The sequence below is a fragment of the Vipera ursinii genome (genome assembly GCF_947247035.1).
Source record: "Vipera ursinii genome assembly, chromosome: 1".
Lineage (NCBI taxonomy): Eukaryota > Metazoa > Chordata > Lepidosauria > Squamata > Viperidae > Vipera > Vipera ursinii.
Window position 1 is genome coordinate 340,858,893 of NC_139512.1, and position 18,426 is coordinate 340,877,318.

General features: G+C 42.0%; 1 protein-coding gene across 1 annotated transcript; it reads left to right on the forward strand.

The window, feature by feature from the left end:
• Positions 1-1,097: 1,097 nt before the first annotated feature.
• Positions 1,098-12,930, forward strand: LOC310650795 (uroplakin-3b-like; the record flags this gene model as incomplete). The annotated part of the gene is made up of 5 exons (XM_083379530.1): positions 1,098-1,245; positions 2,826-3,048; positions 8,530-8,606; positions 10,204-10,333; positions 12,777-12,930. The coding sequence occupies 5 exons, from the start codon at positions 1,098-1,100 to the stop codon at positions 12,928-12,930; spliced, it is 732 nt and encodes a 243-aa protein (XP_083235656.1).
• Positions 12,931-18,426: the final 5,496 nt, after the last annotated feature.

An 18,426-nucleotide genomic window follows, 5' to 3' on the forward strand; every position in this document is an offset into this window, starting at 1 on the left:
GAAGCACAGAGCAGGCCATGAGGTAGAACAAGGCTTTTCAAACAGTGGTACGGGTACCACCTGTGGTACATTGGCACCTGGCAGGTGGTATGCGACCATCCTAGAAAAGTGGTAGCAGGGGAGGGGAATGAGCCGAACCCGTGGCAGCATCGCACAAGCCTGAGTGAGATATGCAACCACCCAGCAGATGGGGAATAAAAACCAAACACCTCCCCACCCCAACCCCGCTGCCAATCCTCAACAGAAATGCTCACATAATGAAAACCTCGGATAGGAGGAAGAGTGCTGCCGGGCGGGCAGGCAGGTGTCTTGCTCGGCTGTGGCTTGGGGGCACTTTTTTCAGTGCCATTGTAACTTCGAACAGCCACTAAGCGAACTGTTGTAAGTCGAGGACTACTTGTACTTCATCACTTTTTTCCTTTTTGCGGGGGGGGGGGGCGGGTCATCAAGTTTTTGACACCTTGCTAGGCGACTGGTGGTACCCGGATGTTGCCATATCCTAAAAGTGGTACAATGGGTGAAAAGGTTGAAAAGCCCTGAGGTAGAACATCTGATCCCTCACCATCTCCACTTGCCTTTTCACTTCTGTTCTAGGAGAGTTTTTACCACACTTTCTGTAACGGCAGAGTGGGCACCAAACAAAAGGCAGACATCTTCTGTCATTGTGTAGCGTGGGGAAAGAAATAGCCTGACCCTCCCTCTCTGAAAGCAGTGGGCAATATTTGGGGAGAACTGTGCAAATTTACCTTTTTTTAGGGATGAGCAACTTTTATGGGCCACGTAGGGCATATATTGTTTGTTTATTAAAGTTTCCAAGGAACGTAGAGGTAACATGCTTACATCATCAAGAGAGGTTCTGAAAACACCATGCCTTTGTCTTTTTTTTCCCCAGCTGCAGAAGCTCTTGGGATTGCAGGTCAAGGAGTACAAGCTATAGTGTACACTCTTGGTCTAGAAAGCAGGGGGAAAAATAAGAATGTTGTTTTTATTGGTGAGAAAGGTTCTGACCCCTGCTTGCATTTGGTTAGATGCATCACCAGTTCTTGCATTTCTGCATCACCAACTGATACTGATGACTTCTCAATGTATTTTCAGAGATGGTCCCCTACACTCCTAGGGTCTCGGATCAGAACATGGGAGGAAAAATCACTGGTAGCACTTTTGCTTTAGAACTGCCCAACTGTGTATTTGACTCATTTGTCAATGCCTCCGACAACATCTGGTTGGTAATCACCTTCACTAATGGTGAGTGAACAGCCAAAATCATTTTATGAAGAAAATTAATGTATTTTATTTGTTGGATTTCTATCTGTTAGCTCTGGAAAGATAGACCCGATCAAGAAGCTGACTCCCCAGGAAAACTAGAACTAAACTTTTTTATCGTAGCAGAATCTTGCAAATCTGAGCGAGCTTCTTTTCTCTTTGTCATAAATCCCACTGAATCAAGAGGAATCAGCCTGTTTCTTCCTAATGTTTTCTCTACCCCAGCTTCTGTAACAGCTTCTGAATATTCCCTTCCAAGCCATTTCCATTCTTTTTTCATAATCACCTTTGAGGGGTCCTTGGTAATCTCTGAGTTGAACAACCTGAGCTTGATGGCTTTCTTGCAAACATTTCATTAGGTAACAGTTTGGATAATGAAACATCTGCAAGGAAACCACCAAGGTCAGAGAGCACCAAGGAACAGCACCACCCCATTTCAAGTTTGAGCTATAGTCATTCCCCTTTATTTCCAATTTTCCATCCAGAACTCAAGACGTAGAGAGCAGGCTCCCTCTATTTTATTCCCAGAACACCACGCCTGGAAGGCGAACATCCGCAGAAGCTTTCTGCTTTGAGTAAAATTATGAAAGCAGCATTGTTCTACAAGTCCTGCCCCTTTGGGACTGCACACAATGTCCCAATCTGTACAGAAGACGGATGGGGATTATGGTGCAATGCTGCCTTTGTCATTCAGCCCCACCTGCATTTCTACAATCGTTTGAGCTCAGAGAGAGGGACGAGCCCAAAGCTGCCTATTGCGCTTCCATGACTGATGGCACACAGAGTCTTCCCAATTTTAGTCCCAAACCTTAACTACCGGTAGTCCTCAACCTACGACCAGAATTGAGCCCAAAATTTCTGCTGCTAAGTGAGACACTTGTTAAGTAGGTTTTGCCCCATTTTACAACTTGTTCTTGCCACGGTGGTTAAGTGAATCACTAAAGTTGTTAAGTTAGTAACCTGGTTGTTGAAAGAATCAGGCTTCCCCATTTCCTTTGCTTGTCAGAAGGTCGCAAAAGGGGATCACATGACCCTGGTGTTGCATAGTGAGTTCTGGAGAGCAGGAAGGACGCCGAGACGATGAGTACAACATAACAGCTCTTTATTAGGTGAAGGGACTGTACTGGGGAATAGGGGCTAACTGCCCTCTTATATATACCTGGCCAGCACCTGGCCAGGTACTCAACCAACCAATCAGATTGAACCTCTGTTTCCCGCCGAAAATGCTTCCCGCCAAAACAGTTACAGTTCAATGCCTCCTGGTGGTGACTCTTGTACAAGCTTTAGGTATTCCAATAAAGCCTAATACATGACACGTGGGACACTGCAATTGTCATTAATATGAGTCAGTTGCTGAGCGTCTGAATTTTGATCACATGACCATGGGGATGCTTCCATTGTTGGAAACCGTATGCTGGATAAATGGGAGGTTTCCCAAACCATGGGCCTAACCACGGGCCTAATATGAGATGGATGAGCTATTAAACCACTGGCTTTTGATAAGATGAACTCATCCCTGGGTTACACTCCCTGCCTTATTTTTTCATGTGCTCTTCCGACAGCCACAGCTAATTTCAAAAATCCCACATCCACACAGCAAATTCCACCGTATGAAAATTTATATACCACTTATGCCTACATGACCATGAAGTCCACCATCTCCCAATATCCATGTCCTAAAGGCAAAACGACGAACGTGCTCCGGGTCGGCAACGAATCATCTTGCAAAAATGATGACAGCAGGACCCACTGCAATGGCCCTCTGCCCTCTACTGGACCTTACAGGTAAAGGGAGGATGGCATATAGCCCTCGATTCAACCCTCTGAAATCCTTGGAGGGAACCCTGGCAGGCAGAAAGGATATCCACAAGGGAAGGCATGCCAGAGAAGTCAAGATGGCAGTCATAATGCAAGTTAAAAGGGGGCGGGGCTTTGATGGCGTGTTTGTGGCCACCATCTTGAGTTTGTTTGTTTTTTTATCAGTGATCACCTCTGAAGGCAAGATATAAAATGAATATTCTACTCTCAAGATTGGGATCTGAAAGTCCTTAAGAGCAACAGTCAGACATAATAGTTGTAGTAGTTGCAATATAAATAACAATAACAATAATAATAAGACTCGGGCCAAAGAAAGCAAAGGTAGGAACAATAGGTACCTTGGATGCAATCCCAAAACATCACTTGAACTCCATCAGAGCTGAGATATTCACCATCAGTCAATTGCAAAATGCAGCTTTACGAGGAACAGCTTACATCCTGAGGTCAGTGCTTACATCCTGAGGTCAGTGCCGGAACTCACACATGTCATACAGCCCGCCTTGCCTACCCTACAAAGTTCCATCCAAAACAGGTGACGGAACTCCGTTCTGAGCGTTGTATGACAAAAAAAGACCTGCCTGAGGTGATACTTTTAACACCATCAGCAATAACATCTACCTTTCTCAGGTCCTTGGGAAAGAGTCAGTAGTGGATAAGGATGAGAAATGCAGTCTAAAAGTATCTGAATAATAATAATAATAATAATAATAATAATAATAATAATAATAATAATAATAATAATAATAATAATAAAGTCTGCCTATTCCAGTTCCTTGGGAAGAACTCGATAGGTGGACAAAACTGCCAAATCCATTCTAAACATCTGGCTGACTGTGCGACCAGCCATACTAATAATATCCTAAAAGAAATCAAGACAGAAAATGGATAAACATCCCCTCCTTTCCACTTGGTTATCTAAGCCAACAGACCTATTGCATCCAGTCACAAATCTATTGGCTGCTGTTTGCATGGCATGATAAGCATAATTTAATCCTGACTAGGTTTGTTTTTATGGATGCGCATCGCTTACCACGTTGGTAAAGCTGGCTTCATTTACAAGCATGGATAAGCGTGCAGTGCAAATAAATTCTCAAATTCTCTTGAAAGCTGTTGGACCTGATTGGCCATGATTTTTTTTGGGGGGGGGGGGGCGGGGGAGAGAAACAAAAAACATTGGAGAATTTAGGGAACCTCACTGCAGTAACCATTTATTTAGGGAAGGAAAGGGAGACATATAACGTTATTACAGTAGGAGACTGAGAATGATCAGTTTTGAAGGCTTTTGTTTGCTAGATATGAAATAAAAAGCAGGGAAGCTTCCTTGATTGCCGGACTGATAAGCAAGATGCAAATCAAAGAATGATATCCATAATTTTAGCAAGGGGTTTTTCTATTTTCTCCTCCTCCTTTCCTTCTCTTTGAAGGCTACAAGGGTCAGAGCAGCAATGCAATCTCTGGCTCTTTCTTTTTGGAATTTTGCAAGCTTGGGAGAATTAAGAGAAAACTGCATACATTTTGCAGCAGAATTTCAGCAGCTCCATCAGGGATGGCAGGGAGAGAGGCTTGAAGAGGATGTCCAAATGGCTTCCTGTAAAAGGATAGATTATTTATTTGTATCCCATCTTTATTACTTATTAGTATAAGTTTAGTATTAGTATAACTCAAGGCAGCAAACATATACAACACACCTTCCTCCTCCTATTTTCCCCACAACACCAACCCCGTGAGGTGGGTTTTGCTGAGAGACCGTGACCGAATAAGGTCACGCGTGGCTTTCATGAATTCATGGCTAAGACGAACTAGAATTCACAGTGTCTCTCATTCTAGCCTGGTGCTTTAACTACTAGACCATACTGGCTCTTAATGCAATTAAGATATTTATTCTTAAGTCATATATCCCTAAGGTAAATGTAAAGGTTCCCCCACACATGCGTGCTAGTCGTTTCCAACTCTAGGGGCTGGTGCTCATCTCCATTTCAAAGCTGAAGAGCCAGTGCTTGTCCGAGGACGTCTCCGTGGTTATGTGGCCTACATGACTAGACGCCAAAGGCGCACGGAATGCTGTTACCTTCCCACCGGAGTGGTCCCTATTTTTCTACTTGCATTTTTACGTGCTTTCGAACTGCTAGGTTGGCAGAAGCTGGGACGAGTAACAAGCGCTCACTCTGTTACGCAGCACTCGGGATTCTACCCGTCAAACTGCCGACCATCTGATCGACAAGCTCAGCGTCCTAACCCACTGAGCCACTGCGTCCGTTCATATATCCTTACAGATATACAAACTTTCTACAGCATTCTGTGATTGAGAGACTTTGATAACGATCTTTTTTCAAACCTCCCTGCTCCACATAGCCAATTTTCTAAACAAACTGCATTCTTTGATCTTTTTCTGTAAATTTCTAATTGAAGAGAAATAAATATTTGGGGTGAGCAGCCACTTCTTCAAAAATGTCTTTAAAGGGAAGAAGGTAAAAAAAACATCAAGTTGATGGCCATAACTCTGTGATTAAAGCCCCACCCCTTTTTACCCATGTCAAAAAATCAAGATGGCACCCATAACTGCAGTTGAAACCCCTTTGATTGCATGATTAGAGCTGCCATTTTGACTTTTTTGATTCCCTGAAACATCCAGGCCTACATCTCATTTAGAAATTAAGGAAGAAGCCAAATGTCACAATTCTGAAAATAAATAAATACCGGTAAATATAAACTCCTATTGATTCTGCAGCTGGAGATATAACCAGTTTTTGACACTTGGGGCCCATCCCTTGAGAAAATAGCCATGGGAATGCAGACCCATTCAACCAGACTTTCCACCCTGTAAGGGAATGGAATGAAGTCGGAGCCAGGAAGATTTCACAGGCTTCAATAATACAAAAGAAGTTACAGCTCTAATCAGATAATGATGGGTTTGTAGCTACAGAGCCTCAAAGGGCAGGTTCCTGGTCCTTCCAGGAATCTCAAGGGATTGCATGACCACAGTAAATGGAATGAAGGCTTCTGATATTTCAAAAGTTGTTATTGTACTATTCATATTTTGTTTCTGAAAATGGTGTAAGTTTTGTGACTTTCATTTTTTTCAAACATTCATCAGTCTTTCCCAGGGAGACTTTATAATTTTTTTTTCATACAAATTCAAATAAAATCATGGAAGGATATTTAAATACTGACATTATATGGTAATATGGTCTCACCTTTAATCAGTCAATCAGAATAAAGCTGGAAGGGACCTTGGAGGGCTTCTAGTCCAACTCCCCGCTCAAGCAGAAGACCCCATACCAGGGGTAGGCAACCTTGGCTCTTTTATGACTCATGGACTTCAACTCCCAGAATTCCTGAGCCAGCATAGCTGGCTCAGGAATTTTGGGAGTTGAAGTCCATGAGTCATAAAAGAGCCGAGGTTGCCTACCCCTGTCCTATACCATTTCAGATAGGTGTTGTCCAGTCTTTTCTTAAAAACCTCCAGTGATGAAGCACCCACAACTGTTCCACTGGTTTATTGTTCTCACTGTTAGGAAGTTTATCCTTAATTCAAGGCTGCTTCTCTCCTTGAGTAGTTTCCATCCATTGTTCTTTGTCTTGCTTTCTGTTGCTTTGGAAAATAAGTTGATCCCCTCTTCTTTGCGGCAGCTCCTCAAATATTGGAATACTGCTATCATGTCACCCTACTCCTTTTTATTTTATTTTTATTTTATTTTATTTTTCTTCCTAAATCTCTAATACCATTTTCTTCTCTTCTTCCTTCCTCAGTTTGTAAACCAACCATTTCCCTGATTTGTTTGCAAATTCTATTTTTTCCTGCTTCACATAATTTAATTTAGTCTCTATTTCTCTCATGGTTAACACAGATATTTGCTGATGTACAATAAAACAGGGAAAGCACCAGGTTCTAATCAGCTATCAAGTTCATATTACAAGTAATTTGAAGACCAACTTCTACAGCCACTTAAAAGTGTACAAAACTCTATTTTGCAAGGATCTGCTATGACAGAATCTTGGAAAGAGGCCAATATTACTTCACTTCTAAAAGGACAAGATTTGTCTTCAACCAAGAATTATAGAACAATTTTGTTGTGTATCCGGTTCTTTGCAGGCACTGAGCGAGACGGAAGGTTCAAAACAGCAACATGCTTTATTGAAGGTCAGAACAGAAGCAACAAGGGAGCTGCTGCACAGCTATTTATACGGTTGGCCGATAGGCAGCGACCAATAGGTTTCCCCCCCAAAGACCTACTTAGCTGGAGACAACCGGCTACAACATACACCTGAACTAGCACTTAGCAATTGAATGCAAGCAATTAGCAAGCAGTGCAACAAGAGTAAACAGTTAACAACATATACAAAAGGTCAATACATTACAAATTTCATTGTTTATTTATTTATTTTTTAATTTATTAGACTTATATACCGCCCTTCTCCCGTAGGACTCAGGGCGGTTCACAAGGTTTTTTAAAAACAATACAACAAGTTACAAAAATTAAAAACAATTAAAATGATTACACTAACCTTGAACTAAAGACCCCAATTACAATTAAAATACAATTAAAACCCCAGTTAATACTCTCAGTCCAGGCCAGAAAGCTCGAAGGGCCAGGTCTTCAGGTCCCGGCGGAATGAGCGAAGTTCAGGGGCAGTCCTAAGCTATACAGGCAGCTGGTTCCAAAGGGCCGGCGCACCCACAGAGAAGGCCCTTCCCTTGGGTATTGTCCACCGGCAATCTTTTACCGGTGGTACCCTGAGAAGACCCTCCCTGTGGGAGCGCACAGGACGAAGGGAGCTTGATGCCGGCAGCAGGTGTTCCCTCAGATATCCCGGACCCAAGCCATTAAGGGCTTTATAGGTCATCACCAGCACCTTGAATCTCACCCGGAGGGCAACCGGAAGCCAATGCAGCTCGCAGAGTAGAGGTGTTACACGGGAGTATCGGGAAACCCCCATCACAACCCGCGCGGCTGCATTCTGCACCAGCTGGAGCCTCCGAGTGGTCCTCAAGGGCAGCCCCATGTAGAGAGCGTTGCAGTAGTCCAATCGGGAGGTCACGAGCGCATGAGTGACTGTGCGCAGGGCATCTCGGTCCAGGTAGGGCCGCAACTGGCGCACCAGGCGAACCTGGGCAAAAGCCCCCCTGGTCACGGCTCCTATATGGTCATTGTTGAATAATGATTATAAAATATTGGCTGAATATTGGCTGATAGCTTAAAAGAAGATTTTGCATATTTTCATTCATGATGATATAGTGTTAAAGCAGCCAAAATAGATGGGACCTTTGTTTTCTTTCTGGATCTGTCTTCCTGTTTTGTGCATTCACCATTATGTACAACCTCTTGACAGTTTTGACCAAACTTTATGGGCACACCTGGTCATTACTTGAGCTGAATGCACTTGGAATGTCATTGATATTTCTTTCCATTCCTTCCTCCTGTATTTTAATTTCACTTTACTTTTCAGAGTAAAATTCCTCGCCATGAACTCTTCGGGTTCGAAAGCAGAAACAAGATGGTCTTCTCCAATCAGGCTGACTAAAGGTATGCAAGTAGAAGAACTTGCTGCCCATTAAAAAGCTAAGATAGGTATGGTACTGTAAAATTTTGTGGACCTGGGAAATAATGGGAGTTGCATCCGGTTGGAAAAGATTATTCTAGAAGACAGAACTAATCTCAGTCATCCAAAAATGGTGGAACCTCCCATCATCCTTTTATTTCCAAATGATGCCAAGAGCAGTGCCATACCTATAATCCTCTTTTTTCTTTCCCCAGCTTCTTAGGCACATTGAAAAAACACTGCACAAAAAGCAAGTACAGTGTGATTTCTGCATAGGCAAAAAAAAAATAAACTTGTTCAAAACTAAAAGCAAACTTGGTTTTCTAAGTTGTATACACCTTAAGCAAGGGGTCCTTGGTGGTCTCTGAGTTTGCTTATTTTCTTGAAGACATTTCATTACCCAAACTAGGTAACATCATGAAGTGCTGTTGATGTTACCTAGTTTGGGTAATGAAATTTCTGCAAGAAAACAACCAAACTCAGAGACTACCAAGGACCCGTCATTTCAAATTTGAGCTACAACTATTCTCCTTTATTGGTACATCTTAAACACTGCTGTGAAAGAAACAGATGCAAAGGGGAAAGAGAGATATTTGCAGGATTGGAGGTCTGGCAGTTTTCAGAAGCATACAAAAAAAATGGGCAAAAATATTTTTCTCAAATAGCAGAGCTTCCAAAATAATGGTTAGAGCAACTTTTCCCAAGCTAGTGCCTTCTGGATGGGTGAATTACTGCAGGAATCTCTTCAGTTCTAGCCAAGATAGTTAGGAGAGCTGTAGTCTAACACATCTGGAGAACATGTTATGCAATTCTGGATTATCTGGGAAGGAGGGAACTCAGATGAGAAAAATAAAACAACTGGAAAATGTTATGACTTATTAGGTAGCTAGGACTGTCCATAATATCTAGTCCAACAACTGGGCCGTGTTCTTTTTGACATATATGCTTAATCAATGTGCTTAGCAATAGCCTTCATTCTATGTATATGCCTGCTTATTAGGGCTTTCCCCCCCCCCAGTGGCATTTTTACAAAGTCAGCTTATTGCCCCCAACAATCTGGGTCCTCATTTTACCTACCTCAGAAGGATGGAAGGCTCAGTCAACCTTGAGCCTGGTGGGACTTGAACCTGCACTAATTGCAGGCAGCTGGTGTTACTTAAGGAGGCATTAGCCCACTGCTCCACCAAGGCTCTTTGTGAAGTCACCACATGCACCCTGTCCATTTTTTGTCATCGTGGCCAGCTATTCTGTTTTACCTACATAAGCCCCTTCCCGGGAACAAAAGGAAAAAAAACAATCTAACAAACAAACTAATACAGCCAACTGGGAAGAAGATAAAACCAATAGTTTTAATAGAGATACATTGGTTAGATAGAAACCAGGATTACATCAATGCATCAGCCTTCACATACACAGATGATGTAATGTGTGGCCAGGCACAGAAGGTGCATATTGCATAATCTGGAGCATTTACATGATTATGTCCAGACACATGATGTCACTTCCCCTCCCCCACAGGTATCAGATAGTGATTTTTGAATAGTCTTATATATTATCATTTTTTTTACTTGTTTTTTTCAGCTAAAATCTGGAAAACAATAGACACTTGGCCTGGACGACGTAGTGGAGACATGATTGTCATCACTGTCATTCTCTCCGCTCTCTGTGGAGTCATCACCATTGGCTTCCTGAGCACCGTCTATTATGAATGGTTAGTACCCATACTAGAACCTTGGCGCTGCAAAGGACAGGTGCTGTTAGTTCATCCTATCTAAGGTAAAGGTAAAGGTTCCCCCGCACATGCGCATGTGCTAGTCATTTCCGACTCTAGGGGCCGGTGCTCATCTCCATTTCAAAGCCGAAGAGCCAGCGCTTGTCCGAGGACGTCTCCGTGGTCATGTGGCCGGCATGACTAGATGCCAAAGGCGCACGGAACGCTGTTACCTTCCCACCGTAGTGGTCCCTATTTTTCTACTTGCATTTTTACGTGCTTTCGAACTGCTAGGTTGGCAGAAGCTGGGACGAGTAACAGGCGCTCACTGTTACGCGGCACTCGGGATTCGACCTGCCAAACTGCTGACCATCTGATTGACAAGCTCAGCGTCCTAACTCACTGAGCCACCGCATCCCCTATCTACACCTACACCTACATCCTATCTACACCCAGAGAAAAATGAGGTGTTGGAGTAAAACAGTAGAGAAGACTGAAGGGCGAAAAGAATGCTCAAGTGGCAGAAATATAGTGGAAGCAGGGGAGGCCCACCACCACTTCCCACCACTGGGAAGTCCAGAGAGCTCTTAACGTCTGGCCCATTCCTTGCTCCACACCTTTCATGTAGGATAGGTAACATATCTGAGTTGCAGAGATCCAGCTGACCACCAGATGGTGGCAAAGACTTATCTGTATACAGAAAACTTTGAATTTTCCAGAAAGCCCTTTAAGGTAGATCAGGTTTGAACACCAGATAAATCAATACTAAAACTACCTTTATTGTAAAGTTACAATACAGAATCTTGCAAATCTGAAAACACCTCCCCTTCCTTCCTTCATCCTAAAGAGAACTATGGACGGTCAAGCCTGAGACATTTGCTCCACCTGAATTCCTTCCGTGTGGGCTGAGGTGTCTCTTACCCGACTGTTCCTTAACAGAATAACAGAGTTGGAAGGGACCTTGGAGGTCTTCTAGTCCAACCCCCTCCTCAAGTAGGAGACCCGATACCATTTCAGACAAATGGCTGTCCAATTTATTTTTAAAAAAATTCTTTCCTATATTCTTTCTTTAAAATCTCCATGTTGGAGCACCCACAATGTCTGGAGCAAGCCATTCCAGTGGTCAATTGTTCTCGCTGTCAGGAAATTCCTCCTTAGTTCTAAGTTGCTTCTTTTTTTGATTAATTTCCATCCATTGTTTCTCGTCCTGCTTTCAGGTGCTTTGGAGAATAGGTTGACACCTCACCACACACACCCAGTGGCGTAGCGTGGGTTGTCAGCACCCGGGGAAAGGCAAGTAATTTGCGCCCCCTAACCCGTGGATTTTAGCACTCGAGTCTCTTCCACTAGATTAGTTAAAGAAACCCTTACCCCCTAAGCATATGTATTGTTTGTTATGAAAATACTGATGTAATTAAAGTAAAATGCATCTAATGCGCCCCCCCAGATGTTGCGCCCGGTGTGGCCGGCCCCCCCTGCACCCCCCACGCTACGCCACTGCACACACCCTCTTCTTTATGGCAGCCCTCAAATATTAGAATACTGCTATCATGTCATCCCTAGTCCTTCTTTTCATTGGACTGCCTTGATTGCAGCTCTTCCTTCTCTTCCTTATTCTCACATCCCATTACATCAATTGAAGAGGTTTTCTGAATGGGGCGTAGGAGCAGTGTTTGAGGTTCCCTCTTAACTCCAATAGTCAAAATAGAGGAGACCATTGCAAGGTTCAAGACCATTTCTGCACTGATGACACCAGGTATCTCTCGGTAAAGGGAATCAGCAGAGCCAAATGGTGGCTAGGACTGTATAATCTGGGGCATTGATTGTTTGATCACTCCTGTAGAGTGAGGGTCAAAAGATGGGAACCATGCCTATGCAACTGAACACATTAAAAAAAGGCCTGGCCTGATGGGATGGGGTTGGGTTTTTATTATTTTTAATGTGTTTTAATCTATTGTAAGAGTTGTGGGTTCTCTTTTAATTTTTGTATTTTGTCTTTTAACATGTATTGCCCTGTTCACCACCCTGAGTCCTTCGGGAGAAGGGCGGTATACAAATAAAATTAATAATAATAATAATAATAATAATAATAATAATAATAATAATAATAATAATAATAATAATAATAATGATTTGACCGTCTTGATTTTCTGACACACATCGCTCAATCCAAGAGAGAATTAAATCATATTCCCTCTGCCACTCTCAGTGATTGGCAAGATAATATGAGGCAGTGGTTACAGGACTGGAGAACCAGGTCAAGTTCATGTTAGATCACTGGATGACTTTAGGCAAGTTTCAGCATATCTTAGCTCCCTGAGTCCTTGTTATGTGGGGGGGAAATAAAAAGACCTTCATCCATGGAAAACTCATGATAGTCCATCAAATAAATGAATTAACACGTAGCCGCTTCCCTACTCAAGTCATTTTCTTTTTTCAACAGCTTCAAGCTTTGGCGCCACGGTCCCTCTGAGAACCAAGAGGAGCAGCACCAGGTCCCATTCCAAGGCAGCCGCTATGACACCCACCACATTCCCCCTGCCCCACCTGTACCCCCTCCTCCACCACCTGCTGCAGATATCCCTTCATCTTCATAAAGCCACAACTGCACCAACAGCCCCCCTAACTGGATCTCTGTGTCTTTCCACGACAGTGATACCCCACTCATATCTACAACCTTGCTACATGCAATAAATGCTCTATGTGTTGTCATGTCCTTGGCTATTTGTTGGAGAATTCTGGCCAAGAATATGCAATACAATCAAAGTTGGCTTTGCCCAATCAGGAAATGCATTAACAGGCAGTCCTTGACTTACAACCATTTGTTCAACGACCATTCAAAGTTACAATGGCACGAGGGGAAAAGTGACTTATGGCTGGTCCTCAGACTTACGCCTAATGCAGCATCCCCATGGTTATGTGATCCAAATTCAGCAACTGGCAGGTCTTTATGATGGCTGCACATGTATCCTGAAGTCCTGCGATCATCATTTGCAACCTTCCCAGCCAGCTTCTATCAAGCAAAATCAATGGGGGAAGGGAGATTTGCTTAATGACTATGTGATTCAGCGAACAACTGCAATGGTTCACTTAAAAACTGTGGTCATAAAATTGGGCATGACTTACTTAACAATTGTCTTGTTTAGCGGTGGAAATTCTGGCCCCAATTGTGTTCATAAGGACTACCTGTACCTTAATATGAGGTTGGCTGTAAGAGCAGCTGGGTTGGAGCCAAGCCTTGGCTTGGGCAACCATGAGATTCTGACTTTGCTTGGTTGGCTTATACATATTTCCCTACCACCTGCCCTCCTCCAGCAGGTTTCTCTCTATTTTCCAGAATGCCTGCGTGGGTCTGCCAACTGACTTTCACAGGCCTTCGGCAAGTGCTGGCAATATGGCTGCTTCTGAACTCCCATCTTTTGCTGAGGTTACTGTTTCTCAACCTTGGCAACTTTAAGATGTGTGGACCTTAATTCCCAGACACAAACAGAAAATTATGGCTTAGGGCAAGTCTTCAAGGGCAGTGTTTCAGCAACTTTACATTATGTGGACTTCAATTCCCAGAACTCGCTATCTGGCATGTTGGCTGAGGAATTCTGGGAGTTGGTCCACATATCTTAAAGATGTCAAGATTCAAAAATTATAGTCTAATGTCTTCTAGGTCTTTATTAAGCTTGAAAGCTGGATGATGTTGCTCAGTCCAACACACTTCAAAGGGTTGCTGTTGTGGGGGGGGGGAAGGTGGAAACATTATGCATGCCATTTATACAGAAATAAAGCAAGATATAAATAAATCAAATATGTATTCTCCTAATTTAATATGTTGTTTCATCAATATGTATGTGTGTGTGTGTGTATGTATAATATACTGTATAGATATACTGTATAATGGGGACAGTGGATTCTGTACATATTTTCATTGTGACTATGCACAACTATGTATCTCCTTGTCCAATATGTTTTCAAATCAACGAATTATTGATTTAATAGGAAAAAAAAATCTCTAAAAAACATTTTCTGTGGTAAACACATCATATCAGAGATTTTGCTTTCTGGAGCCTTTCCCCACAATTGAGTGAAAGCCCATCTTTCAGTCAAACAACAAACATAGACTCATAGATGGCGCCATATTCTCTTTATAGTGAAAACAACATTTTTATTTATTTCTACACATATCAAATTTGGAGATTGCCCATCTCGCTCACAAAATGACTCTGGGTGATGAACAATTAAAAGACAAAACATAACCATAAACCATATAAATATCATATTCATGCAGACATGGGTCTTTAAAGGTGATAGTCAATACCCTAAACTGAACCCGGAAGCAAACTGCCAACCAAAGCAGCTCAAGCAGCAGAAGTATAACAGGCATATGATTTGTGGGGCATCAAATTTTTGCTAACTTCAAGACGCCTTCAGTTCAATTTTCTATGTGAACCTGTAGGTCTCTCCAGCTTTCCATTTACAAGGGACCCATTTCTACTGGATACAATTTCTATTTCAGGTTTACTTTTTAATTACACACACACAAACACACACACACACACACTGTTAAAATAGGGAATATGATGTATTTCAGTTCCTTATTAGATATAGTTGGCCTGAATGAAGTTTTGATGTATTTTGGAGTAATAATCTCCTCTGCTTGTTTAAAAGAGAACGTGATTCTTTTGGTTAGAAAACCAATACATACCAGCTATTTTCCAAATATGCTGAATTTAGTAATTAGCTTGGTTGATTTCAATCTTGTGTGTGTGTAATTGGCTTAACATGTTGTGTAAAGCCACTGTTTTGATTAATTTATGATTCAACCAACTCATTCAGTGTGTTACAGTATAATATGAACATAGGTAAAGGTAAAGGTTCCCCCGCACATGCGTGCTAGTCGTTTCCAACTCTAGGGGCTCATCTCCGTTTCAAAGCCGAAGAGCCAGCGCTTGTCCGAGGACGTCTCCGTGGTCATAGCAAACAACTATTTGGGCTATTTGCCTATAGGCCAGACACTTGTGATATTTATCGTGCAATCTGGTGTAGAACATTGATTAGTTTTAACAAAATAAAATAATATGGGGAAAGAGAACCAAATGGCTTCTGCACCGGGGACAAATTCCTTGTGTGTCTAATCGCATTTGGCCAAATAAAGTATTCAATTCGAATCAGTTTTCTGTACTTTTTTTATTCTATGCTGATTTTTGGGCCAATGAAGTTTAAATGTCAAGTTTTTCAATCCTCCATGGACATTTTTGAGGGGCAGGGGCAAGATTTTAATTGAAGCATCCTCTGGAACAAATCTTGATATGGACTGCAGCTTATATTGAGGTTATTTGTCTCCACTGAAACCTGAAATAATTCTTAGGGTTGTGCTTGAGTTGATGAGTAATGATTGTCCTGAATGAAAAAAAACATTGATTTATTTGAATTGTGAGGCACAGTTGACGTACATACTTTCAAAGCAATTGCCACTCCCCACATGTCTTCTGCTATAAGACAAATAGAAGTGGAATCGCTTCTGAAACCACGGGACCCAAGGGTAAACAATGGGCAGGTGTGTTCCTTTCCATTCCTTTTCTATAGCATACCTCTCTCTCTCTCTCTCTCTCCCTCCCTCCCTCCCTCCCTCCCTCCCTCTCTCTCTCTCTCTCTCTCTCTCTCTCTCTTATATAAAGTTGGAATTCACTGCTCACTGCAGGAATCCAAATCAAATCCAAAGCAAGAACAGTCTAGCCCCTGCTTGAATACACATATCAAACAAAGGAGAGACATAAATCTCTTTGGGTCACTAGTTTTGCTGTCAAAGAGTTCCTGTACTTGTTGACAATTTTTTTCCTTAACTTTTAATCAGAACCCTTTCTTCTATAACTTAACTTCCTTAATATTTTTATTTTATTTATTTATATCCCACCTTAATCTTTTTTTTACAAATAACTCCCAAAGTTTTGAGCAAGATAAAATATGGTCTGACATTTTAGGTGAGGTCCTAGTATCAGGTATTTGAAAGAGAATTACGAAAATCCTTTTCAGCTGATCACCCAGCCTCACCTTCTCTCTCTTTCTTTACCCAGAAAAGGGAGAGTTTGCACTTGGCTATAATCTGTCACTTTCAGGGGACTTTTGAAATTATCCAATAGCTGAGTTGCCTCTGTTTATCCAAGGCAGATCCATCTTAAATCTTATGTTTTATGTCTCATGTCTTTCCTAAGTTCCCACATGTCATTGCATTCAGCTGTCACAAAAAGAATAGTCAAGATAGAAAGAATTTCTTTTCTAAACATGTTTTTAATATAATAAACCCATCATAATCTGGATATGTCTTAGCCAACATCAGAAGGAATTAAGACAACCTTATGCCCCTTCAGAAATCAGATTGACTATATGCTCTGCAGCCAAAGATGGAGAAGCTCTATACAGTCAGTAAAAACAAGACCAGGAGCTGACTGTGGCTCAGACCATGAGCTTCTCATTGCAAAATTTAGGCTTAAACTGAAGAAAGTAGGGAAAAGCGCTAGGCCAGTCAGGTATGAATTAAATCATATCCCTGTTGAATATACAGTAGAGGTGACAAATAGATTTAAGGAATTAGATCTGATAGACAGAGTGCCTGAAGAACTATGGACAGAGGTTCGCAACATTGTACAACAGGTAGCAACCAAAACCATCCCAAAGAAAAAGAAATGCAAGAAAGCAAAATGGCTGTCTGAGGAAGCTTTGCAAATAGCTGAGGAAAGGAGGGAAGAGAAAGGCAAGGGAGAAAAAGAAAGATATGCCCAATTAAATGCAGAATTCCAGAGAATAGCTAGAAGAGATAAGAATGCCTTCTTAATTGAACAGTGCAAAGAAATAGAAGAAAACAATAGAATAGGGAGGACCAGAGATCTTTTCAAGAAAATTGGAGAGATGAAGGGAACGTTCAAAGCAAAAATGGGCATGATAAAGGACCAAAATGGCAGGGACCTATCAGAGGCAGAAGAGATTAAGAAGAGATGGCAAAATTACACAGAAGAACTATACAAGAATGAGCTTAATGTCCCTGATAATCACAATGAGGTGGTGGTCACTGACCTCGAGCCAGACATCCGAGAATGTGAAGTGAAGTGGGCCTTAGAAAAGCTGAGCAACAACAAAGCTAGTGGAGGTGACAGTATTCCAGCTGAGCTATTCAAAATCTTAAAAGACAATGCAGTAAAAGTGCTACACTCAATTTGCCAGCAAATTTGGAAAACTCAACAGTGGCCACAGGATTGGAAAAGATCAGTTTACATTCCAATTCCAAAGAAAGGCAGTGCCAAAGAATGTTCAAACTATCGCACCATTGCACTCATTTCTCATGCTAGTAAAGTTATGCTTAAAATCCTACAAGCTAGACTTCAGCAGTATGTGGATCGAGAACTACCAGAAGTACAGGCAGGATTTCGAAGAGGCAGAGGAACTAGAGATCAAATTGCGAACATACACTGGATCATGGAGAAAGCTAGAGAGTTCCAGAAAAACATCTACTTCTGCTTCATTGACTATGCTAAAGCCTTTGATTTTGTGGATCATAACAAACTGTGGCAAGTCCTTAAAGAGATGGGTTTACCAGACCATCTTATTTGTCTCTTGAGAAACCTATATGCGGGCCAAGAAGCAACAGTGAGAACTGAACACGGAACCACTGATTGGTTCAAAATTGGGAAAGGAGTCCAGCAAGGCTTTATACTGTCACCTTGCCTATTTAACTTATATGCAGAGCACATCATGAGAAAGGCAGGGCTAGATGAATCAAAAGTTGGAATTAAGATTGCTGGAAGAAATATCAACAACCTACGATATACAGATGATACCACTCTAATGGCAGAAAGTGAAGAGGAACTGAAGAGTCTCTTGTTGCGAGTGAAGAAGGAGAGTGCAAAAGTTGGGTTGAAACTAAACATTAAGAAAACCAAGATCATGGCATCCGGCCCTCTCAATTCCTGGCAAATAGATGGGGAAGAAATGGAGGTAGTGACAGATTTTATTTTCCTGGGCTCCAAGATCACTGCAGATGGGGACTGTAGCCAAGAAATTTAAAGACGCTTGCTCCTCGGGAGGAAAGCCATGGCAAATCTAGACAG